The sequence below is a fragment of the Neolamprologus brichardi genome, chromosome 9 (genome assembly GCF_056152115.1).
Source record: "Neolamprologus brichardi isolate AB-2024 chromosome 9, ASM5615211v1, whole genome shotgun sequence".
Classification (NCBI taxonomy): domain Eukaryota; kingdom Metazoa; phylum Chordata; class Actinopteri; order Cichliformes; family Cichlidae; genus Neolamprologus; species Neolamprologus brichardi.
In genome coordinates this window covers 24,107,925-24,132,998 of record NC_142112.1, presented here as the reverse complement: position 1 = coordinate 24,132,998, position 25,074 = coordinate 24,107,925, and the positions used below count along the sequence as shown (strand labels likewise).

Genomic DNA, 25,074 nt, shown 5'->3' with positions numbered 1-25,074 from the left:
CGGTCAATGGTTTTCTGTTTATTCACTGCATTCGTGATTCAGATAAAATGCTAGCAAAACATCATCTCAGTATGATCTACATGAAATGAAAAAAAATATACAGATAAATATAAAGCAGAATAATTAAAAAAATAATCTTAGAAATGTCAGTCACGTCCTTTAAATTATTACAAGTTACATTCATGGTCATAATCATAAATACCATTTGTTAAATCTAAACAACTTGGGATGTTGGTCGATTTTTTTTTTTACCCCTCTGACAGCAAAACAAAATATTGAGATGAAGGTCAGAAGCTAAAATGCTGCCGTATAGTTTGGTTTACAAGCGGATTTCTCAGCAGACAGGCTGGAGATGTGTGATTCCTTCTCAGAAAATTCCTGCTTTCTTCTTTAAATCATTCTGGCGCCACTTTGGCAAGCGCCGGAAGTCTGCGCGAGTAGTACCGAGCAGGTTCTCAAAGTCCAGGTCAGATAGATAATCCTGCCAATCGGAGCACAGAGGATGGGAAACAGTTAGACTGACCTCTGCTGTACACAGAGCTCTAGGCACAGACAATGGCAAGGCCTCCCACCCTTTCTTGGAAAGCCCCATATTGTCTCTTTGTAGTGTCTTTGTGTCTTTTTGCAGTTGTTCATGACTCGCTAGAAGCATTTTATGCGGCTCTGCAGTCACTTTTAATCTCTTCGTAGTCACTTTTCATCCATTTGCAGCTGTTTAGTGACCTTTTCAGTTGATGATTAAAACAGCTTCATTTATATTACTACATGTTAATCCAAATTCAGAGCAATGAAAGAATCCCATCTGATGGAAATAATACTTTTAACTTGCAAACAAGTGCATATTATGTTTTTGTATATGCTAGACAACATATCACACGATTGGTGGCTGTGAATTTTTGACTTGAAACGGCAGTACAGTCACAAAAATCTGCTTTGCTGCAGGTAAACATACTAAATAGGTGTCGAATCATATTGAAGTCTTTTTTATGGTGACGTGATTAATTTTACAAAAAAACCCCCCAAAAACAATAACTTCTAAATTGTAATTGTCATGATTAGACGTCACTTTTAAAGGTGTTAATTAATGCCCTGAGAAGGACGTTAAACAATAATCAAATGCTGATTTTTACCATTTATAAATGATCTGCACACACACCTCTTTCTGGGTGGGATCCACTCCTTCTGGTAGCTCGTCTGGAGTCTTGTTGACGAGGAGCTCAGGGTCAAAAAACTTTCCAACTCCAGAAGAGGACATGGAACTAGCAGAGGAGGAGGACATCCCAGACTGGGGTCTTGTAGGACTAGAGGGTCTAGGGAAAAAATCTGTTTCATCTTGGAAGTAGGCCTTGTTGGGTGGCGGAGAAGTTAGGGGGCCCCCACGTGCTCTGTAACCACCCCCACCTCCCCTAACGGGAGTCTTGTTCAGCTTAGTGTTCTGCAGGTCCTGCAGCCACGAAAGAGAAGTTTTACAGAAGCAGTTTCACAAAAAAACAAAGGTAAACCTCCGAGATGTAGACATTCACAGGTTAGCAACACTATATATGACATTAAAGATGTTAGTAGGTATTACAGCTGTGATATTAGCACATCAGTGTGAGTCACTTACTAGAGTGATCTGTGAGATAGATGTTGAATCACTCAGCTTGTTTTTCATCTCCTCATAGGAGTTGCCTCCCTGTTCAGAAGATCAACGGAACCAAGATTCGTCACAGTAAAGGTTAGTAATCATGCAGTGACTTTTTCATTTTCAATTAATCCATTGAATCATCCACTTGTGTTTGTAAGTTGTTCCTAGCTTCTGAGATGATTAAATCAATTGATTGCATGTTATTGTAATGGGAATTTGTAATGCCTTGATCGTGCTTTCTATGGGATCCCAGAAAGATGAAAGGGGAAACTGTTATAAACTCACGCTCCACTTGTGGGGATCCCATGCGTTGAACCATCCGGTGAAGGTGGGCGGCTCGTATCCCTGTTTGACAAAGACGATGGGCGTGTCAGGGTCACGTCCAGCCGGGTGAGTTCTCAGGTAATCCTGCGTGCTGTTCAACGCCTCTTTGGTCTCATACTCATAGGAGGAGTTACCGATCCACAAGAAAAGCTGAGATTCAGAGACAGAAAACAAGAAAAAGAGACAAATTGCTCAAAGAGTCTGCTGTGTAAGTTCCCGAAAACTGAGCTTTAGGCTTGATTCTGTCTTTCCGTGTGAAGTATTACATAAATAACCTTGAGCTGAGTCACTACCACGAGTATAGATTAATTAGAAACCATAGCAGGAGGAAACAGTAAGCTTGTGTAATACAGTATAGTGTTTGTTTCATATCTATTAGTCAATGTGCAGTGAGTTTCACAATCTTCCTGATGAGATGCTCATAAACAGGAAGCAGGCCCCAAATCAACAGCAGGGTCTGACTGATTTCAGCTCCTTTGATCGCTTACCTCTTCCCAGGTGTCCAGCAACATGACGTCATCTTCATCTAGGTCACACTGGGCAAAATCATCGACCTCAGTAATCTTAAAGCGCCCCGTCTGATTGGAGCATTCGAACAGCCGGGGACTGTGAAGCGGCTCCTCCCTCTCGAATCTGAAATGACACAGGCCTTCCTGTCGTAACAGCAGATAATCTTCCCCCCCTCTCTCTCTCTCTCTGTGTATGATGACATTGGGCATATTCCACTGACCTTGGTATAAAAATAATCCAGGCAGATTTAATGTAAGCTTGGAAATGGTTCAAAATATGATTAAAGGGCCTTTTTGGATGAATCCTGAATCCTTGCTAATTTGTTATTATACTGGTTATTTTTTTACTTTCTGGACCCAGATTGAGCGCCCTTCATTGTAAATACTTGACTGCTGGAGTGTGTTGTTAAGCGAAAAGCCCAAAATATCCTATTTTTGTCACAATATGCAAAAGCGATGCTGCCATTAAAATATTTTACCTCCTGTCACTGGCATAGGAGCCCTTTCCACCCAAAGCAATCCAGAATTCAGCAGGTTCCTGGCCCTCCATCACCACCCGCTTCTCATGCCTGGACAGCACGTTAGATATCGCTTTCCCCATCTCTCTCTCATCCCCATTACAGCCCTGGGATAGAAGCAGAAATCAGGGGGGAAAATGGTTTTAATGTGTCAAATGCAAACTAAACTAATATTCATGTTATTTCAAAGCCTGCTACACAGCCCCATGATGCATACCTTTCCATACCACAGGTAGGAGATATTGTCAGTTTTCAGCAGGAAGACGTCATTGGAGCTTAGAGAAGCTGCCCTGGCCACCACCTCTGTGGCTTTAGTATTCAGCTCATTAGTCCCTCTCACCTGGAAGAGCCTGGCATCTTTGGCAGGGTTAACCACACCAGGTCGACCTGTTCCTCCCTTTAGACACACACACACACATTGAGTTTCCAGTTTCTTTCAACTTTAATTTAAAGCTTTGATCTATCTATCTATCTATCTATTTTTGCATCATGGATACACACAAACCAAATAGATATTTTACTTTTTGTCGTTGGTGAGAATTTCTAATCCAGTTAAGAGTCATTTTCAGTGTGAAAATCATAAAATCATACCTCAAAAATGATAAGTTTGCCTTTGAAAATAGCCAGGAAGTGGCGGGGCTCCTTTCCCATGACCACTCTGACCTGAACTGGGGCTCCATTGTACTTGTTATCAATATTGACAGCCTGGAAGGCGCTTGCTGCAATCTCATCGCTTGTGGCATGGCGTCCCTGAAGTAACAAAGAAAAGAAGTTTACACATTGAAGGTGCTTGTCAGTTTTCCAGAAGCAGGAGGAAATGGAGAACAAGGAAGCATGGATTGGTTTGACACTGACCTGCCACATGTAGAGTATGTACTGCTGCTGGCCTGCTCTTTTATATGAATACAGCACCAAGTAGCAGTCTCCTCCATAAAACTGCCCGTAGGTTTTTGGGTCTATTTCAGCCAGTTCCAAATTCTCAATGCACCACACCTGACACAGGCAAACAACAGCTCAAACAACACGCAACAATGCAACTGAAGTCTGAAAAGTATCTGCACTGTGTTTGTCTGTATTCGTCGATTCCTGCATATGTTTCCCCACCTTAACGTCTCCTGATGCATCGTCCACCATGCGGTACTGTGCTGCCAGTTCAGGGCGCGCGTGGAGCTCCATCACGTCAAACTTTCCGTTGTCGACCTTAGCTGTGCGGACACAAAATGTTCAGAGTTAATGACGAACAGCAAAATATCAGCAAATAAGATTAAATAGCATATCAAGAGAAAACATGTTAACTGTGCTGGAATTTATTTTGAAGAAGTGGATTGAGCAGTAGATTTGAAGAGGCTACCTATCTTTCCAACGTTGTGTGTGGTACCCAGGCCCTGAGTTTGGTCTCTGTCTGTCCAGGATTTGAACAGGTGCTTAAAGACTGCTGACTCTGCTCCCTCAGCCATCACCTCCACAGTGGTGCTGGCTGGGTACTTTTTTGCTTTAATGTAGCTCTGGAGGAAAAGATTGACGGACAAAGCTTGTAGTGAAAAACATCTCCAAAAAAGCACATAAAAACTGAGATAATCCCCTCAAGCCATGCAATCCTTGGAAAAGAAAAAAATGATGAATTTATATTTATCCAAAATCATTTAAGGAGCAAGAGGATTAAAATTGACACAATTAATTTATAAGACAGAACAGGAGGCAGTAAGAGATCCTTGCAGTCGTCATTCTGTATACACACCAGTGCCCGATTCATAGCTCCTTGTCGCTCTTCTTTGGAGGCCTTCTTTCCTTTCCAGACCATCACACTAGACCCTTTGTTGTCCAGAATGAAACAGTCCTGAAACACCAAAAGAAAAAAAAACATTGAAACTGAACCACTTTTCTTTTTTAATACTAGCATCTAGGGAACATTCCCAAAGAGTGAACACTAATTACCGAGGATTTCAGAAGATCTTGTGTCAGAGGTTGTTTGGCCACTTCTTGAATCACTAGATTCCCACTATTATCATAAATGCTGAGGAAGAAAATCAGAAAAAAATGGGTATGATATTGGTAAATAGTTGAAATCAATTTCTACAGTTTTGTGTGAGCAATGCAGTGGAAGCATAATGTATTTACTGGTAGAGTCGGACACTGTTTTGCTGCGCACTATCAGGCACATCATCGGAAGTGGCCTCCTTCAGCTGTGCTGGTTTTGGTCCGAGCACAGTCGTCAGGACTTTCATGAGCTCGGGCGAGCTCCGCTCAACTCCTCCCTCCACAACACCGATCTGAGCGCGACCTCCGCGTTCCCTGTCCCGGATGTCCTGAGCCAACAAGACCGCCTGGAAAGACGGAGGGAGAAACAAAAACACAAAAGTGAAAACTGTTTGCTCAGTGACAACAGTGACGTAAAGGTTCCCGTGTTACACAAAAATCTACACTATCACCATAAAAGAACTGGTTGTTATATAGTACACATATCTCATTCAAACACATGCACTTTTTCTGTGCCTAATGTTTATCTAACATTGATACTCAGGGTTCAGTATTTTGCCCAAGGAAACTTTTGCATGCAGACGGGAGCAGGCGGAGATCAAACCTGATGTTTTACCTGATGAGCTACAGCCACCCCTAAAAGGTAAATGGACTGATTCTTATATAGCGTTTTTCAAAATAAATAAAAAATAGCTGTTGGTTTTTCCTTTTCTGTTGTTACCATTCCTTCCTAACTCTTCTTGCATGCATGTTTCCAATTTCACAGACAGCTGAAAGCTTACTGCTAAAGGCAGTGGTGTACATTATTGAAGATCCACAGCCGACAGGTTTCAAGAATTCAAAAAAATTCTCCTTAATTTTCCAAGGGTTTGCCACAGTGGATGGATGCACGTTTGATTTGGCACACCTTCTATGTCCTTCCTAATGCAACCGAGGCCCTGAGTTCATAAAATTCACTTGACACACAAGAATAAATTAAATTAGTCATTCTATTAGTCATTAGTCAATCTAGTCATTCTCCCTTTGTCAGAAACAGCCTTAGTGCAGACATATTTTATCACCTTTCTGTTCGTAAAATGTTAAATTTCTTTCCTCTTTCTCACTTTGCTTCCACGGTGTGCATTTTTCACGAGATCTGAGTACTTCTCCTGCCGCTGCTTATTGTAGCCAATCAGTGCAGAGGATTACCTTGAGCTTCTCTCTTCTGTTGCTCTGGGGGCCGTTCCACTGCACTATAGCTTTCCCGATATCCAGAAGAAATATATCTCCTTTGTTAAAGCTGCTCCATGACACCTCCACCTGCATGGAAAAACACACACAAACGCAAACACAGTGGAAAGTTGAATAACTGATTGTGCTTCATTCAAACGGACAGTACACACCGTCTGAAACAATACAGCGTATTAATTAATCACACTCTCATACCACCCCTCGGGCAATTAACACCTACAGAGACAGCTACGACAACAAGACATAATCTGTTTAAGGAGGGGTGCCAACACCTCTCTGTAGCGTGACTGTGTGAAGCCACTGATAGCAGCAGAGGGAGGCAGGGAGTAAGACTCTCGTAAAGCCTTTCATATCCCTTTAATTTGTTTTCTGAATACCTCTGTTGCTGTGACATCCTTCCTCCCTTTGACATGCAGCAGTCGCAGGACGTTGTAGGCGTTTGTTTCTACGTGGTTGAAACCTGAGGCCACTCCACCCTTCTTGTAGCTGTGGAGAGAGAAGTGTACTTTACCAAAGTTCAAGTGCAATAAAAACATAAACCCCGAGACTTGAAACTGAATGGACATTTAAAAAAATAAAAAATTAAAGGAACATTTTTTTTTTTTATCAGTATAATTTTCTTCCTTAAGGTTGTATAACCATAAAGCAAACATGCAACTAAAGGTTAAAGGTTAATAAATTGGGCAAGAGAAATTGGTGTTTTTTAATGCTAGGCCTCAGAAAACAAGTGTGTTTTGTGTCATAATCATTTCATAGAGGCGGATTAGTGTTGTAAGCCATGACTCAGGAAGATTACAACATAAGTGTGTGTGTTTTTGTGTGTGTATAAGAGAGACTCATTCCCTTGAGTATGTCACCATCCCCCTTTCGTTCAAACACCAGCTGCCTTCATCAGGAACTCACATCAGGCCATTTTTGAAGTAACTCCTGAACCGCGGTGACTCGTAGCCCTGCACCTCCCTGTACTGGACCGGACTCCCACCCAGGTACTCGTCCAGCTGGGTGACGTAGATGGCAGCAGCACCTTGTTCATCCTGAGAGGAGGTTCTTCCAACCCAGTAGTGGATATCAGCAGACTGGCGGGAGCCTTTATTCTCACTTATCTGATGATAACAATGAAAAGCATGAGAGGTGACACATATATGAGATATATGTATATATATTTATATATCTCATGAAATCACCCAGTTTTTTACTCACATATAGAACTATGTAACAGTCTCCCTCAAAGAAATTGCCAAAGGCCTGAGGTGGAACGGGATCCATTTGCATTTTCTGAGTAAAGAAAACAACCATTTAGACCTCAAACAAATATGAGATTTCAACATGCCGCAGCTCTACATAAAGCTCAGCAGTGTGGACAACAATGTCAACAGCATAGGGTGCGTGTAATGCGTTTTAGACTCACATTGACGGTCCATATCTGAAGGCCTGGCTTTCGGCGGACATTTTTAAATGCATTATTGTTTTCATTCATCATTCTGCTGAACTGTAAACATAAAAACAAAAAAAAACATTTGTACTTATCGTTATTGTCACAAACAGTTTACATATTTGCATGAAAACTATTGATGAGCGTCTAATGTCTTAATTGTTATAGATTAAACTCAAAATATTCTCACTGTTAAATTTGAATGTAGGTTTGCTAGGGTTTATATACTGTGTCATCACATTTGTTAATGCCCCAAAAAACACATATTCATGCCACAATGTGACAACAAGCTGTTAAGACGCTTAGCGTCTTAACAGCTAGTAAGTTTTTTGGGTTTTTTTGTTATACCACGGTTATAACCAGGTATCAGTTTATAAGATATGTTTATAAGATATAAGATGGACATAACTTCTAGTTCTACAAAATGATGTCACTGTACATGTAAGTGCCTTTAACCTACATTAGCTTTAATGGCCAGAAGGGGGCAGCTTTTCATAATGCGAAAAGAAGTTGTAATGTAAAAGTCCATAAGAAACTTCTGACATGGTTTTACTAGTAAACACTCTTCTAATGAGTTTATGATCTTGTTAGTTTAAGTACAACACAGGGCAATATTCATTTAGTAAATTATGACCATATTTCATAAAAATGAAATTTCATTTAAAATGAAAGAGGACGTTCACTGTTTGACTGTAGTAAAAAAGACAAAAAAATCTTAAAAATAACAGGTTTTCAGAGTTTTCTGCACTTTCTTTTACGCTTGTATTTTTGTTACCCAAGGCTATCAACCCACTTAATACACAGTCATTAATGCATACACCTTATTAATCAAACCAGGTTGATAGCATTAGCATAAACTGATTAACTATAACAAGAAATATGGTTAAGGCCTTAAAAAAAAAAAAAAAAAAAAGGGTAAAAAAGCAGAACTTAAGAGATGACATCATGGTGTCTACAGTCTATGGACCTTTCACTGTGTTTTGCCAAGTGACTAAAATAAGCTATCCCTGTTACATAATGATCTCCTTTTTATTCATGTTGTCCACTGACACCACCACTAGCTTGTTTTAGCTTTTCAGCAAACGGTAATAGCTAGCTACCTGTGGAAAAAGAGTAAAAACTATAAGAATTAATTACTTGTTGTTTGTTTATTTTTAACTGTTTTTTGCAAAAAGAAGAAGAAGAAAAAGTAATGTAAAATAAAACAGCTAAATGATATAAAATTAGCACAAACTCTGAAGAGATAAATACTTAGAAGATTAACTAGCACACTGAAAAATACATGTTCACTCCTGACTCCTTAAACAGTACTTGAACAGAAAAGATATTTCACTTTAGAGACCTCTTCCTCACTCTTCCTCATCCTGGCATCGCTGTCTTTTCACTGGAAACAGATGTCTCCAAAATGACAAGTGAATGCTTTCAAAGGACTGACTCTCTGACAGCAAAGCACCTCTAATCCTGCTAATGAGTATCAGCTTGGTGCTGTAGGAAAATACAAGCAATCAGCGGTGCTTTAACAGCCTCTTGACTGGGATATCAGAAACAACAGCACTGATAAGCAAACAGTATCACCAGCTGAGCCAACGTTAGGCTGTATGGAAACAAGAACATATTATGAACGCACTTGCAACACTGATGCCATAATATGACATTGTGAAACAGCTGGAGTAGATGTGGTTGAACGTATTCTTGGGAGAAGTAATATAAAGCACTATTACATGTACTAGCTCTAATCTTTGTTCCGCGTCTAGTAATAAAATATCTATCCGGGCAGTGATTGGTGGTGTGAGATGAACACTTAGTTAACCACACCCTTTATAGTATTATTAACAGGCTCTGGTATTTATGTCTTCTGATAAAGAGGTGACACACACTCGACAAACAAAAGAAGCAGGTGAGATTTGAAAATGAAGAGACAGCACTTGAGCTTAAATAGCTAATTTTAAGCTAACGTCTTATGTTAGCTTATAACGCAATTAATCAGGTTGCGTATGAGCAGCTTTAAAAAGAGATTATCCAAGTTTAGGCATCCAGTAGAGCTAGGTGCCAAAAGTGCATGTCGCCAAATGTACATGTGAAGTACAGGTGTAATATTGACAAAAATATAAAGACTTAAAATATCTAATCGTAATCAGTCGATTGAAATATCAGCTACACAGCAAAAATTTATCTAGATAAAGGTCAAAACAGGGAGCTCTATCAAACATAATGACCCGAGTCCAGTGAACAAAAACAGGGTGTGTTTTATTGCTTTTCAACTCAACTTTGTCTAAATTAAAAAGTAATGCAATCTCAAAGTGTCTGTAAACTCGTGCTAAACTTTGGTCGTGCCCTGTTAACTTACTATCAAAAATCACAAATAAACACAATACATATTTAAATGTCATTCTTTTTTAATTAACTTTGTGTGTGTTTATTGTTAAAACGTAGTCCCCAAATTTTATTTCCCTTTTCTTAAAAACAAGGTACACCCTGCCCTGCACGTTTGTCCATTACCCATTAGATTTTGACAGGAATGCCATAGTTCCATTTCAAACAGAGCAGCTGTAAAGTGTATGTACACGAGATTATTCCGTATAACATACGGATAAAAAACAAACATCAAGATGAAGAAGTGACGCCACTGTGATATTTGATTAATTGAAAGTAATCACCTCAATACGGTCACGCCTGGTTGCCAGTTATCAGTGGCTTCAGCTGTGGTTGCAAATCCCTGTTATAAAAAATAAATAAACTGTGCAATCTGATCCCTGCTTAAAACAATTACTGAAAACTTGAGCAAATAACACAGGAAAGATAAACCTGCGAGCGGCATTGCTTCTATTACTCAGACAGGAAAGACTGGTTCCCTATCAATTAACCTGCATTGTCCTTTGGTGGAACATACACAATCACTTTTGTTAATGCTGCACCATACGTATTTCTTCAACTCGTGTAAAATCACGTTGGTTAACCCCCCGCCCCCCTCCAAAAAAAACCAAACACCGGAAACCTGTGTTTATAAAATCCTTAAATGTGATAATAAAGATGTTATTCTTTCCAGATTTCACTGAGTCAGTGAAAATAAATAGAGGTGTGTTCACAAAGCAGAAAACAAGGTAGCTTTTCTCAAAGAAATAGTAGTAGGATGGGTCTTACCTTGTCCTGTGACTGCCGTGGTGAAGTCCTGGCTGGTTCCTACAAGTTGTGGAGATAGTGATTTATGTAAAAGGTCTGTATTTATAAGATACCGCTGCCTTTTCCTCTTATGCGCAAGCTGCAGTGCGAGGCATAGAGGGCTGGATGTATTTGTTACCACACCCAGGTATGAACACACCTGCCATCTTCTATCTTGATATTTACAGTGCCACGGTGTTAGATACGCCCCCTCTCATTTCTTCCCAGCTGTCACACTTGATGCAGGTGGAAAGGGAGGTGTGTGTGTGTGTGTGTGTGTGTGTGTGTGTGTGTGTGTGTTGCACAATACACCACAGAGTCAACATATTTGAGGAAAGCCACTGAGACAGACCCCAGCTTCACTCGGTGTCCTGATTGTGATTTATAGAAGCCAATCACACTTTTGTGTATGTCTGAGTCCTCAGCAGCACAGTGGGCATTACAGGGACCACTTGACACCAATTATTCATTTTACAACCGTTATAACTAGCAGATGGGGGAATTGGACTCGGGGAGCTCCGAGTGCTATTGGAAAGGAGTCAGACGCTTTTCCGTGGCTAAATCCTCTCGTTCTGCGCGTACTCACACCGACACTTGAAGAACGCTTGACATTATCGAAGGTTTACAGCACCGGGGGTTCAAGCTCCCAGTGGAGAAGGTGTTGGCAGATTGTGCTTACATTTATTTGCAAAATGTGCAGAGATATTAAAAGTTTCACCCAAAGCCATTTGCACAGTAATAGAAGGGGGGAAACATTATTCCTAAGCCATACACTGAAGTTAATGTAATGAAACAATCATGGGTTGGTTCCTTAGAAAGTTAAGAACACCATTGAGAATTAAGAGTGCAAGAATCTTCCAGATCTTATAGATCAGAATTGAAAAGAGCCTGTGAATGCTGACTGCTGTTAAACACTTCAGAATCAAAGCTCTTTTATTTCCCAACCAAGACCACCAAGCCCTGCATCTGCTGGTACCCCGCACATTTACAAAGTAAGTGAGCAATCTTTTAAGTCCCCTTAATGTGCATTGCAGTCGGTGCTTAAATCACAGATCAGACTATCTTGCTGTTTTATGTTCAGCGTTACGTCGCTTATGCTTGTCTTTGTGTCATATAACTCACACAATCCCTGCCTGCGAGTCTGAACACTACAGTGTCTTAGATCACAAATTGAAAGCTAAAGCTTTTCTTACCTTTGACCTTTCACTTCTTAGTTCACTCTTGGCTTCCATTATGACCAGAAAATGACTTAAACCCTGCACTGAACTTCAGTCCCTGCATATCTGAGGAGAAAAGAAACAAGCGCTCTCCAAGCTTGTACAAAGGGCTCGGTAATACCTAATCCACTGCTGCAGTAAAAGTGGCTGATACGCCAGTGGAAGCTAAAAGTTCACATCAAGATATCACATGAAGCTAAGCTCTCCTTTGGTTGCACATTAACCAGCTCATAAATGCTCGTGCTCATAAATTCATGTACTTAACCCAGCAGCCACAGCAGAGAGCAGCGGAGCTCAAGTGTGAACTTCTTGGGATTTCCTTGGGTTTACAGTTTTGATTAAAACACAATAACATCAGTTCCTTTTGAATAAAATTGTAAATAAGAAAACTGTGTGAGAGCCAAAGACCTGATTGCAAATGAAAACACTGAATGTTTTGGCAATTCCTTCAGTTAGCATCATTAAGAGCTTTTTCATCCATGTTAAAATGTCACAAACTACAGTGCACAGAGCTCCAGCACTGATTCTTCTGGTGAGATTTTCAACTCAAATCAAAAATTATTTAAGGCAAATGCTTCCTTCAGTTGCTTCAAAATTTCTCCTAAAATATTAGAAATCCTTGTCACCTCTGCTAAGGTAGCATTTTATAGCCACGTTAAATACAGCACTGATAAACTATGCTATATTTAGACTTTCATCATTATCTGCACATTATCATTCATTTAGAGTCGTGTTTTCTGGCCAATGGGAAGAGTCAGTTGGCCTCCAGTGTACGCTTTCAGTGAGCCTGTGTGAACTGTGGGCTTCCCGTTCTTACCTGGTGTGCTCGTCTGCCGCTGTGGCCCATGTGCTGCTAGATTCAGAAATGCTCTTCTGCAAACCTTTGTTATTACAAGTGGTTGTGTGTCTGCTCAGAGAAGTCCATCAATCTACTCTCCTGTGGCATCAACACAGCACCAACAACCATGCCGCATTCAGTCATTTAAATCAGTTTTCTTCTTCATTCTGGTGCTCAGTTTGGACTTCAGCGGCTACCTTGACCATGTCTACATACCTACATCCACTGACTTGCTGCCATGTGATTGGCTGATTAGATATTTGCATTAATGAGCAGGTAAACATTGTAATCAATGAAGTGTTCATATGTTTCTGCATGTTTTTAGGTTCATATATTTTGTGTTTTCATTTTTTTACTGTAGCTGTCACATTGCTGTGTTTTGGGCTTTGTTCATATGGCTTATTAATGTTTTTTTCTGTGTTAAGGACATGGGTTGTTACAGAGGTTCGTGAAAGCTGGTGTTGAATTCAGGCATCGCTAAATGCTATGCGCTGGTCCTTTAGTTCATTGTAAAATTATTTTCACAGTTATTGCCATTAAGTGAGTTTTGTGAGAATCATTACTCCATGACAGACACAGACAGTGTGCAAACTTGCAACTTTAATAACGTTGTACAGTACGATTTCAACAGCATTCTTTACAATGCACCCAGGACCCTTTCCCCGAATAAATATAATTTTATATATCTAAGCTAATCTTTCTATTTTTTTTCCTCAAACATTTATTGGTGGACAGTGATGTCATCACAGATATATTTTTTTTCTTCAGTTACCTAAACGGCGTTTCAATGTCCTCAAGAATCATCAATTTACAGTCACTGCCGAGGATCAAATGATGTTGTTTAGTCACAAATCACATTGAATTGTAAAAACCTTTGGTAAATTTAACAATTCAATGCTACATAACTGAAAATCAAAAGTCATCCAGGACTAACAAGCTACTTTTCTTTCCCCTCTAATCCAGGAAGTGTTCATTTCACTTCTTTCGGATTAAATGACGTTATCAAAGACTCATTTTCAACTTCAATTTAAAGATTCAGTGAATACGCTTTTGGAGAATTGACTAAATATGCAGCATAAAAATGCTCACCCCATAACCCGACACAAGAAAATCAGCACAGTAATGAAGGCACTTCATTCTGTAAAGAGAAGTTAAATCACAGTTGGTTAGAACGAAAAAAAAATTAAACGAGGAACGACGGCCTGCATAGCACTGCTCAACACAAAAACCCAACAGGTCATCGATTCTCAGAAACAAACGAAACAAAAATCGAAAAATTTGTTCTGTGTATTTGATCGTTTTTCGGTAACTAAAATACTTGGAATAGTAAAACCTCCTCTCTCTGATAGAAAAATTACTTTATGCTTGTCTTGCGCTTAGAAACATTTAATATGTACATACAGTAATAGAATCTTTTTTCAGCTAGAGTCCTGTACAAAGAGTCCAAGAACCCAGAGAATCCATACTGTTGTTTTATTTTGATCAAGAGTAGATCATTTGCCTGAAATCCTCCAACTGGGGAAGCTTCCCAGAGCTCTTCGAAGGACTGGAGTCGGGCTACGGGGCCGTGGCAGAGAGGGGAGGCTTCTGTTCAGCAGGGCTTAGGCAGGAGGGATCAGCTGGAGTGGCTGTCTGCTACCTGTTCCTTAGGCTCTGTAACAGACTGTAAACGTCCTCCTCTTTACTGAGACCCTCAAACAAGGGAATGAGGTCCAGAAGCTCCGTGTCTGTCATATCATCAAACCAAGACTGCACTGGGACCTGTGGCAGAAAAACACACCCACATTTACTTTAGAATCAGAAAGAAAAAGAAAGACCGATCTTATTTAAAGAAGGAAGAAGTGGCTGACAATAGATACCATGGACGCTTAAATGTTGCATTACAGTCGGGGTGTTTTGTGTAAATAATTAATGAGGGAAATAAATCAAAGAGTGGCATCAGCAGAAACTTCTCCACAGAGCTGACAACTCTCATAAAATTGGGAACACTGCCTCTGGCACGAGAACAATGGTGATTATTATTAAATTATTATTATTATTATTATTAAAAACCCTGACAGTGTCTTACAGATACAATCATCGACATCAATAATCACTTCATAAGTAACTTATTTCCATCACAGCAGTGTATTTTGACCCCGTTCTTGATTAGGCAACAAGTGCAATTGTAGCCGCCATTTAGCTTAACCTTAAAATTTCTTAAGATGTCACATGTTTTGGGATCATGTGAAAAGGAGTTGTGCTGTGCAGAAGTCTTGCGCCACCTCTAATTTCTTTATATTTTGCCTGGAAAATAGGTGCAGTGATTAAATGAAGCGTGCAAACATACATGGAAATACACTATAAAGGAATATATGCAATTCTAACAAGCTTGAAAGTTAATATTTGTTTGACCGCCTTTGCTCTTCAACATAATCTGTCATCTTTTAGGCAAGCTTCCTTCTTCTTGAAGGACATACAAAGCCCTTCTTTGGATCTTGGCTGCCCTTTTTTGTTCTGTTTTCTGTCAAGATGATCCCACAGTGCTTCAATAATGCTGAGGTCCAGGCTCTGCGGAGGCCAATCCATGACCCAAAGTGTTCCACTGTGCGTTTTTGGATCCAGTTATGCTTTTACTGCACTCGGGTTCCTCACCTGTTCTTCCCACCTGCATCCCATCGACGGCAATCAGCAAAGCAGTATTTAAGACTAGCCTAGTTCTCCAGTCTTCGCCAGTTCGTTAGCTACCTTGCTGTGGTAACTAGGCCTCCTTGTCTCTTATAAGTCATGTTATTCCCTGGTACTAACCCCTATCTCAATGTGTCCTCAGTCTGCTTGTGAAGACTCCAAGTTAACCCACCTGCTGCGTATTCACTTGGACACTAGTTGCTTCAGTCACAACTCACCGATCCAGCCTGCAACTTTACTCCTTGGAAACTCAACTACTCACCGCTCACACCTGCCTGCCACCATCTCTGGATCACTGGAAGCATAAGGTTGGAACCTCACCCTTTCACACACCCTTCCAGACACTCACTCAGCTACCCTCCGCTACCTTTCATCCCCATAAGCCTGACCCCTTACCTCATTCTTACCTTTGGCCATTGCACCCGAGCTCTGGATATCGACCACCTTTTCCCTCTGTTTCAGTGCCTTTGTGTCGGAGACTCATACTACGTCCCCACGCTTCCTTTCCCTTGCATTCAAAGTTTGTTAAAAATCATTTTTCGTGTGTCCATTGAGTCTGCTTTTGGGTCCACTCCCACCTACCGGCCTTTTGGCCTTGACAGATTTTCAGTCCAGTTCTTGCATAATTTGTCTTTTATTCCTGTTTTCTCATTTATGAATGGCTTCTTGACAGCCACTTTTCCACTGAGACCATTTCTGAAGACGCTTCAGTGAACAGTAGATGCATCAACTGAAGGGCCAGATGCCTCTTCTTCTTTTATCCTTCTCTTGTCCAGTTTCCTCAAATTCTTTAATGACACACTGCTGAGATATGCCAAGTTTTTAGCTAGTAGACGATGCCAAAATACTCATTTGTGTCTGTGAAACTGTGTTGTCTTTGACATTTTCCATACATTTAATTAAAGAAATGTGAACAAATGTGAACAAGAGTTTTTTGCTAAGTTATCTGTTATGTGTGCCTACTTCTGAAGAAATAACAAAATGGTCAGACACAATGACTGGACTGTTGATAAAACAGCAAATGTCCAAAGAAAAGGCCTTGAAAACCTGAAGAACTATTGCTCAAGACCACATTAAAAAATTCCAAGAAAATCCGGTTCCTTGGAAGCAGAATATGCACAAACGAGGCGTGGTTCAAGACTTTTCCACAGTGTTCTACTTCCTGCTACCAAGAATGAATGACTTTGAATCTGTATGTTTTAGATCAAAAATCTCTTTAAAAAATAACTTACTGCATTCTCAGGGTGGAAGATATAAGAGGCAGGTGAGTTGTCTATGATGATGACTTTGCTGAGCTCTCGGCCCAGTCGGCTGAGGTCTTTGACGTAGTTTCCTCTGTGGAAAACACAGGATTCCCTGAAGAGACGGGCGCGAAACACCCCCCATTGGTCCAGCAGGTCCGCCACAGGGTCAGCATACTAAACAGGCCAAAGCGCATCAGGTTGAGCAGCACACAGCAAATGAACAGAAGCATTACTGTAACTGTCAAAGCAGCTGGGAACCAACCTTGGCTAAGCTTGCTGTGAAGAGGACACATTCAAACATCTCCCCCATTTTCTGGAGGAACTCGTCCACATGAGGCCTCTTCAGCACGTACACCTGAAACCGAGACACGTAACGAACACGTCTTCGTTATGTCTTTTTTTTTTTTTCAAAATACATTTTTTGGAGCAAAAACCCAAACAAGAAATCTTCTTCTTCTTGAAATCTTCTTTAGCTGCTCTATAACTATTCAGTTCAATTTTACCTGCTTGCAGATTTGTGTTTAAGTAAAGTTGGGATACAAAAATGAAACTTAAAACATTTTTGAGCAATACTTGGATGCTTTGAGGTCTTATTTTTCATTGCTTGTCATCTTCGTCCTTCTTAGTAGATCTCTGCAGGTTAGTTGCTGCCTCCAAGTGCAAGTAATCAAGCATAGGCCAAAGCAGATGCAGAAAGCCTATCCTGGATTACTTGAACCAGGTTACAGCTACAATCTCACTTCCTTTGCTTCAAACCGGACACAGACAATTAAACCTTCAAAAGGACGCCGGCCTTTATGCACATTTCTACATGTCTTCTGCTACAAACTCAACAGCAGCTTCAACATTATGCGCCGAAACACTCGCGTCACTGTCCAGTTATCTTTACTGCAGCAAGGATTCAAAGAATAAATCAAGGACAACTAAACAGTTTGAGCTTAAATCACTGTGAGATAAAAGGGAATAATAAATACAGAGGAAAGTAAAGTGAAGCCAAGGTCTCCACCCTTATAAATTCACACATTGTTTTATTCAAGCCCATTTCTGGAAGCCCTCCATATCGGTGCAGTATTACCTGATGAACGGTGCCATCAATCTCCACCGGAACAATGAAGTCCGCATTGCTAATGGGCTGCAGGAGGACAAGAAACAAGGAAAAGATTCAAAAACTTCACTCTGACAGGGAAACAGCCCGGCCACAAGCTTGCATGCGGTTTAAAAAGAGAGACAGGTTAAAAACTCCTGTAAGGTGCCCCAGGCAAATGATGAAGGCTTTCAGCATAATGTGGTTCCCTTTGCTCCAGTGCTCCGTATCTCAGTGTTAAATAACAACCAGGCGTGAGACTCTGGGGAGAAACCTGAGAGCCGAACAAGATGACAGACTTGAACGCGGACAGGAGGAGTGCTGCCTTTTTACTCTGCATGACTTGTGTCATTTTTTTTTCTCCTAACGCAAGAAAAGGGGAGAGGAGAGGAGCAGGAGGCAAGAGGAAGATAGATGCCAGAGGGGATGTGGGTGGAAGACGAGCAGAGGGTGTAAAGACGGAGGATGAAAGGATTAGGTAGGAGGCACGACGGTGTCATTTCAGAGAGGGAAAGGAAGAAAAACAGGTGACAGGGAAAATCTGCTTGTTTTCAGAGACACACAATTTTATGTAGGAGCTTATAGTTTGCTGTATAGAAAGAAAACTAACTGAAGATTATTTAGACATATCACTTAATTTAAATTCTACTGCTCAATTTTAAAGAAATCTCCAAAGCTTGGTCTTTGATAATGTCTGGGAATGACAACTTTGCTTCCGAATTTATTGCTTAATTCTGCATTACAGAGTCAAATACCAGTGGCTACACAAACAAGCGTTTGAAGTTCAAAAGCTATTTTAATCAAAATGTTAATTAGCTCCTTCCTTCCCCGCAAAAAAAAAAAAACATTTGGCAGATAAAATCAGATCCTGCCCTCACTGTTTGAAGACTAAAGAGTGTCGAAGCTAGGCTAATTAGCCAACTTGTTTATTTGTTGTTGCTTTTTCCCTCAGATTAGCTTTTAAATGAACTACGTTTACCTACAGTTTTAATGACGTACTAAACTCAGCCACTGCAGCGGAGCATGAGAAGCTATTTCCCCAAATCTAGCATATAGGATAAGACAAAATGAGAGAGCATCTATTTTTAACTAGCTAGTTATCGTGATTTTTTTTTTGCTATTTAGCTTTATAGACATGCTAATATAACATGCTAATGCTACCATGTTAAACCATATCAAAAGATTCCTGTATTTAAGCCCAAATGTTTAATTGCATTTTCTTTGTTTAAATTAATTACAATATAGTAAGATACAGAGCAATTATTTAAAACTTGTATGTATAGTACTCGCAACTAATGCACATTTTAAAAAGCCTGTAAAATGTCTTGTTATGCATGTGTGTTGTTACTAAACACCAGTTGGAAAATACAGTTCAGTACCATCCAGCAGAGGGGGTGTTTGCTATAGGAATACAAAGTGCAGCACTTTGACCTTCCAAATGTCCATACGTGACTCTAATAGGATCAGTGTGACAACCAGAGGTGCTTTCTTCTTCCTTTATCTGACATCAGAGTGAGTCAATTAACAGTAAAAGCCTCCCTAGATATACAGTGTTTATTCTACGCCTCGGTTTTGCATTATGATATTTAGCTTTGGTTAATGTTTACACCAGAGGGCAAAAATGACTGAAGCTCTTCTAAAACCGTCTAAAAAAATAAATAAAAACAGTGACAAGCTGGAAAGAGGACAAGGATGCCAGCATACCGTCACAAAGAGAATGGGAAGAGATGAGTGCGATACAGACGGAGCCAGAGATGCAGAAACAGACTTCGCTCTGCTCCTGTGCCTACTGCTCTTCTGCTGAATCACTCCATCATCTGAAGACTGAACACACAACAGCTGCTAATTGCCCTGCTCTGTAACAGACTCGGATCAGAGTCGGCAAGAGATGCGGAAATGCAGCAGAATTACATATGTGGGGGGGGCAACCAAGGTAAACGTTATGCGGGCAGTTGTGTAATTATGGATTTCTGCCGAACCGTGGGTTGCTTCACCTGCTGACCACACTCTGGCTCAGAATCAGGGCTCTACATACATTTACGCACCTTTACTTCATGAGAATTAGTGCCATTAAAAACATCTCCATGTAATTCTACAGCATACCCTAACATCACAAATTACTTAAAATACACCTTTTCTCATTGGCTAGCATTCCAATTAATTCAAACTTTAGCTGGCCTGTTATATTCATATGTGTACAGTAAAAGAAGTTAGATGTCCCTGGGTAAGGTAAGAAGAAAGGTTGTATTAAAAGACTGATTATTTTGCATGTTGCATGGCCTAAGTTCTTAACTTGACCATTTTTTTTGGCACTTTTTCACCCTTCTGCTTCAGGGATGAGACCCAGTTTAACCGGACAATGCCAGTTCTCAGTACATAAATCAGATGAACTGCAATGTCCTGCACAGAGTGCTGACTTAAACCCCATCCAACATCTTTAAGATGGACTGCGACACCAAGTGCAGGTGTTGGTCTCACTAATACCGTTGTGGCTGGACGGGACTGCATCCCTGCAGCCAGGTCCCAAAAATATCAGGGAAATCGATCCCAAGAGAGGAAAAGGCTGTTGTGGAATTTTAATGCTCAGATGTTGCGCAAGACATCTTTTGACAAGTGCTTTGCAAATGCACGCTGTTCAAATTACTACAGTGTACAGCATGCCGATCAGTCTTCATTCATTTCAGCTACTTGTGCACATCTAACACACACACACAGCAGCTAATCTCAGAGAGGGCTCAGGATTTATCTCCCCATCCATAATATGCAGGATAAAAGCAAGAGTATGTGATGTGTTATGTAACGTTTCTTTTTTAGTCTACGTCCATCTGTGCAGCGTCTCTATCCCTTGTCAGTTGTTGTTATTCTGCTATAATTGTGTAATTTCCAGTGGAAGCATGTATTTTCTTTGGAAAGAAAATGCTTAATATTTGACATCAAAATCACCTTGAAACGGGAAAGCTACAGGAAATCCTGCTATGCTTCTGGAAGGAACTGAAAATGCTGCGTGGTGCCACTTTCTGTCTCCCTCTCTTCCTCTCTCAACGTATTTCCATTTAATGCATTGTGAATCCATTTCATACCGCACACTGATCTGTGAACTAAATGAATTTTGATGGACTGGGTATCTGGTGTGTGAGTTTGATCAAAAGGAAAAAAATAATAATTTTGGGCTCATTTTGGCCTGCAGTGTATTAGATCCAGGATTTCTGCACAGTCCGTTCCACAGCCATTCAAACCAAGAGTACACTGCATTGGACACACCCTAGTGTGTGGGTGAGCCTGTATGATTGTGTGTGTGTGTGTGTGAGTGTGTGGCCCTGACCTGCTGGCATGTGATTCTGATGGGTGTGTCCGCTTCAATGTTTGTCTGTGTGTTTGTGTGCCTTTCGTCCTTTCACAGTCCAAAGCAATCGAGTCAATGTACTCAAAGTTTTTTTTCTTCTCTACAATCACTTTAATTAAAAGGAGTTCCACTTAAGTGGAACATAAAACTTCTACTTCAACTTTACTTTGAGCTATTTTGTTGCGTAGCTCGCCGACACTGAGCGCAAAAGCACCCAAGCGCAGGTAGTACTCACAGGCATAACGAGATCAGTTGAAGCCGGGGCAGAGCTGTGCTCAAATGGGTCACTAGGTGTGCCAGGTGTGTCAGTAGTGGGAGCTTTTGATGGTGAGAGACAAGAGCCATTTACAAGGATAGTGTACTAGTACCTACTACACTGGGCTTTCCCTTTAAGTGCCTGCAGCAGGCTGAAAAAAGCACTATAACATGTTTGTGAGTGAAAAATAGCCGTACATCTGTGCCATTACATATACAGATGGAGCATTTTAAGCATATTTTCAGCCTCTAAGTAGTACTGCTCACTACTGAAAACAAAAGCAGGGCTGGCACCAATTAAGCTACATACAAATTGCAGTCTAATGAAAACCACAAATATCCAAATGTCATGAATTTTAAGTTTGAAACTTGGCTTGAATTATTTATGGTTTGAGAAATCAAATTATTTTAATTATCGTAATGAAATGACAATGTGGTATGATCATGTCTAACTGTTGGGCAACCCAGCGGTGCAGCGGTAGGCTGATATATATTTTGAAGACTGATACCGATATTTGATGATTAATTAATTAATTAGTATTAAGCACCACAAAGAAGATTCTGTGTTTGAACTCGCTGGTTTTTCTTGCAGGTTTTCCCTGTTTGCCATGTGAATTTCCTCCAACCGACTAAAGACACGTTACATTAATTGAGAAGCATAAACTGGCCACTGATGTGGATGCTGTGCATCAATGGTGTGCTGTGCTGTGCTGTTTTCTCTTATGGATCGCTTGATGCTTCACCTGCCTTGAAACCCAGTTTGCAATGGATGCATGGATGGAAACCTGATGAGAAAATCAGTCTTCCAGGTCTTCTTAGTCAGATAGCTGTTCTTGCTCTTTCTCGTTCTCACCTGTTCTAACAGGTATTAAGAACCCTTTGTACTCTGAAGGACATAGATTCATGTGATTATGTGTAGCTCAGTGATGCTAACAGGGCTCATGCTATTTGTCCTCAGACCGTATTCAGTAGAGTCATTTTTCAGGACCTATTTCTGTTTAATCCAACTGTGGCTGCACAGCAACAGCATGAGGAAAAACAAAACGCAACGTCGGCGTATTTCAAAGTGCACAGTGTGTTTGAGGTCATGTAGGGAGGTGCCGTACCTTGAAGGAGCTGTGTACAAGGGTTTCGTCCAGATCGATCACTACGCAGTTCTTGCCATAGTCTGCTATGCTGACCTCTGGCAGGAGGAACTTGGCTGGAGGCTGCAGAGAAAACACACACATGCATACTTAATGGTACGCATATAGAGAAGTGCATTATCGGGAACAGGCGGCCACACAACCACACACACGCACACACTGAGGGTGTGTTGGTGGCTCAGTCAGAGTGTTGGATAAGATCACTTCGGGTGTTTTGGGTGACACTCAAGAAACACTTCTCAGGATTAATGACCTGCAGGCGGGTGTCCCTAAGCTTCTGCGGCTCAGAGATATATCAGCACTTTGATAACATGGAATGCTTCTTCTCTGATTACAGATGTTACATTATTAAAAGTATGCGAAAATCAACATATAGATTTCACTTAAAAGTTTTTTAACAAGAAGTCTTGAAACTGCTTAGAAAATCATCGATGCACAGAGAGGAAAAGGGATTTAGTGTGTACCCACAAGCTGTATGATTTGGCCAAATTATATGAGCTCATCTGACTATCCTACATAAGGAAAAAAGAGCTCCAATTATCTCTCTGCTCTGTCTACATCACCAGTGCTTATTTCCAAACTATCCCCGGAATGTGTTAAGAGCATCAACAGGGAGCAGTTTTTTCCTGACATACTTGATGTCCAATTAAATGCCATCGTATGCGAATTTAGGAGCTATTTCTTCAGATGATAATATTCAAAGTGACATGCCTGCTTTTCTTGCTGGACTCTCCTCGGCGCTGATATTTTCTGTGTTACCTCACGATGACAGAGTTCTGTGACTATGCTGTCTTTATGATTGGGTGGGACACTATTGTCCTCTACGAGGTGAGCCTGAGGTTACAGGCAGGCACGGGGCAGATGGTCCGGCCATGGGGGGCGCACACTCAAACCACACACACACACATACAGATCGTGCACCAGCATATACACATTCATCCACACACATAGAGGCTGGGATCAACGACTCTGCCAGCCTTAAATACATATGCATGTATGTGTACTTCTGTGTGTGTTTTTTGGTCCACCATGACTGAATTATTATGGCTAATGGCAGGACTGCATGCTGATGTATCACAGGAAGCATTCTTTTTGAGCAAGGGCACTGAATGGCATCCTGTCAGGGCGTGATGAATGTGATTTACACATGCAGGTTGAACAAAGAAAGAAAGGCTTACTGGGACCTTGACATTCTCACCAGCAGTTAAAATAAGCGTGCTCCCAAAGGCACAGCCGGGGAGCGCTCTCACAGACTTGTTAAATGTGCTAACTGATTGAAAATAGTTGATCAGCTGGAAGCAACAGATCAAATAAACAGGCAAATTTATCCTCTTTGGATTTATGAGGAAATTAAAATTCCAACATGTCCTAGTTTGTCTTCAAGGAACCCACAGAACATGTACATGCAATCCCTTGCAACAGAAATTCTACTTTTATTATTATTAGAGCATATAGAGAGGAGAAGCAAATGTCTATACTACTGCTACTGAATCAACACGTTCTCGCTCCCAAAGCCTAACATTTTACGCTAGGTGACAATCGTCGGTATATTATGCTTTCGGCCACCCAACACGTCTTTATATTACGAGTTCGGAAACATTAGGAAACATGAGAACCGTTTGGAATGAATCTACACATGTACGTTTATTTTACTTAAATCGCTTTGGAAAACACTATCTAACATGATTAAGGTGGTGGTTAACATTAGGGATAAGGTTAGGGTCAGGGCTGGAATACATGGCTGGAACGTGTGTTACCGCGTGAACGTCATTCTATTCGATTTCATCCACAATCCGGCGCGTAGCATAGGAATGTGGAAGATCACCTTTTGTGTTCCCATGGAGCGCCTCGGGACGTGACAAATCGTCAGTACATTATGGGTCGGGAGTGAGAACGGGCTGACTGAATAAATGTAAGAGAACCACACTTGAGATAATAACAAGAATTGGCCAAGTAAGCAACACATTTGCATTTGTGCTACACACAAAAGTCTTGAGCCACAAGCTTCAGGAATAGTTCTCTGGGCGTCTTGAAGGACATTCAAAGCTCTTCTTTGGATGTTGGCCGGCTTTTGTTGAGTTCTCTGTCAAAATGATCTCACACTGCTTCAATAATGTTGAGGTCTGGGGAGGCCCGTCCATGACTGATGTCTGTGTTTTTCTGTCCAGGTATGCTTTTACCACGTTGGCAGTATGTTTGGGATCATCGTCATGCTCAAAAATTAAGCCATGATGGATTAAAATCTAATGGTGCTTTTCTGATTTCATCAACTTTGACAAGATCCCAAACACCACAGGCTGAAATACAGCCCCAAACTATGACAGAGTCTCCACCGTGAACGGTAGATGAATCGACTCTATCAAGTCCTGTCTTTGCTCAGTTTTTTTCCTGCTTTTTAAGAACATGACTTTCAGATTCACCTGCTGTAGATAGTTTTTTTTTTTCTTAGTCCTGCCACTTCTTCTTTCGTCCTCCACTTGGCCAGTTTCCTTAATTTTTTATCAA

General features: G+C 40.8%; 2 protein-coding genes across 5 annotated transcripts in view; both read right to left on the bottom strand.

Moving 5' to 3' along the window:
- Positions 1-2: 2 nt before the first annotated feature.
- On the bottom strand, positions 3-12,042 carry vill (villin-like). Of its 3 annotated transcripts, XM_035909630.2 has the most exons (21): positions 11,970-12,042; positions 10,759-10,797; positions 7,594-7,674; positions 7,386-7,460; positions 7,089-7,288; positions 6,563-6,671; positions 6,144-6,254; positions 5,097-5,302; positions 4,914-4,992; positions 4,717-4,815; positions 4,330-4,483; positions 4,083-4,183; positions 3,834-3,971; positions 3,570-3,728; positions 3,196-3,375; positions 2,940-3,085; positions 2,440-2,584; positions 1,913-2,101; positions 1,607-1,675; positions 1,157-1,444; positions 3-481 (listed from the first exon to the last, which is right to left on the bottom strand). In XM_035909630.2, exons 1-21 carry the CDS (start codon positions 12,006-12,008, stop codon positions 368-370), a joined length of 2,721 nt encoding a protein of 906 aa, XP_035765523.2. In that variant the 5' UTR covers positions 12,009-12,042; the 3' UTR covers positions 3-367. The 3 variants fall into 3 exon arrangements, with proteins under 3 accessions (XP_035765523.2, XP_087702296.1, XP_035765524.2); XM_087846170.1 differs by having other exon boundaries at positions 3,570-3,971; XM_035909631.2 differs by lacking the exon at positions 1,607-1,675.
- A 1,367-nt stretch (positions 12,043-13,409) lies between these two features.
- The window catches only part of ctdspla (CTD (carboxy-terminal domain, RNA polymerase II, polypeptide A) small phosphatase-like a), a 35,030-nt gene continuing 23,365 nt past the window's right edge, over positions 13,410-25,074 (bottom strand). For both annotated transcript variants that reach the window (XM_006795125.3, XM_006795126.3), the window contains 5 exons: positions 22,531-22,632; positions 17,818-17,874; positions 17,005-17,097; positions 16,731-16,916; positions 13,410-14,592 (listed from right to left, as the gene is read on the bottom strand). In XM_006795125.3, coding sequence (XP_006795188.1) covers positions 14,467-14,592; positions 16,731-16,916; positions 17,005-17,097; positions 17,818-17,874; positions 22,531-22,632 — 564 coding nt within the window. In that variant the 3' untranslated portion in view covers positions 13,410-14,466. The remainder of the gene's footprint in view (positions 14,593-16,730; positions 16,917-17,004; positions 17,098-17,817; positions 17,875-22,530; positions 22,633-25,074) is intronic.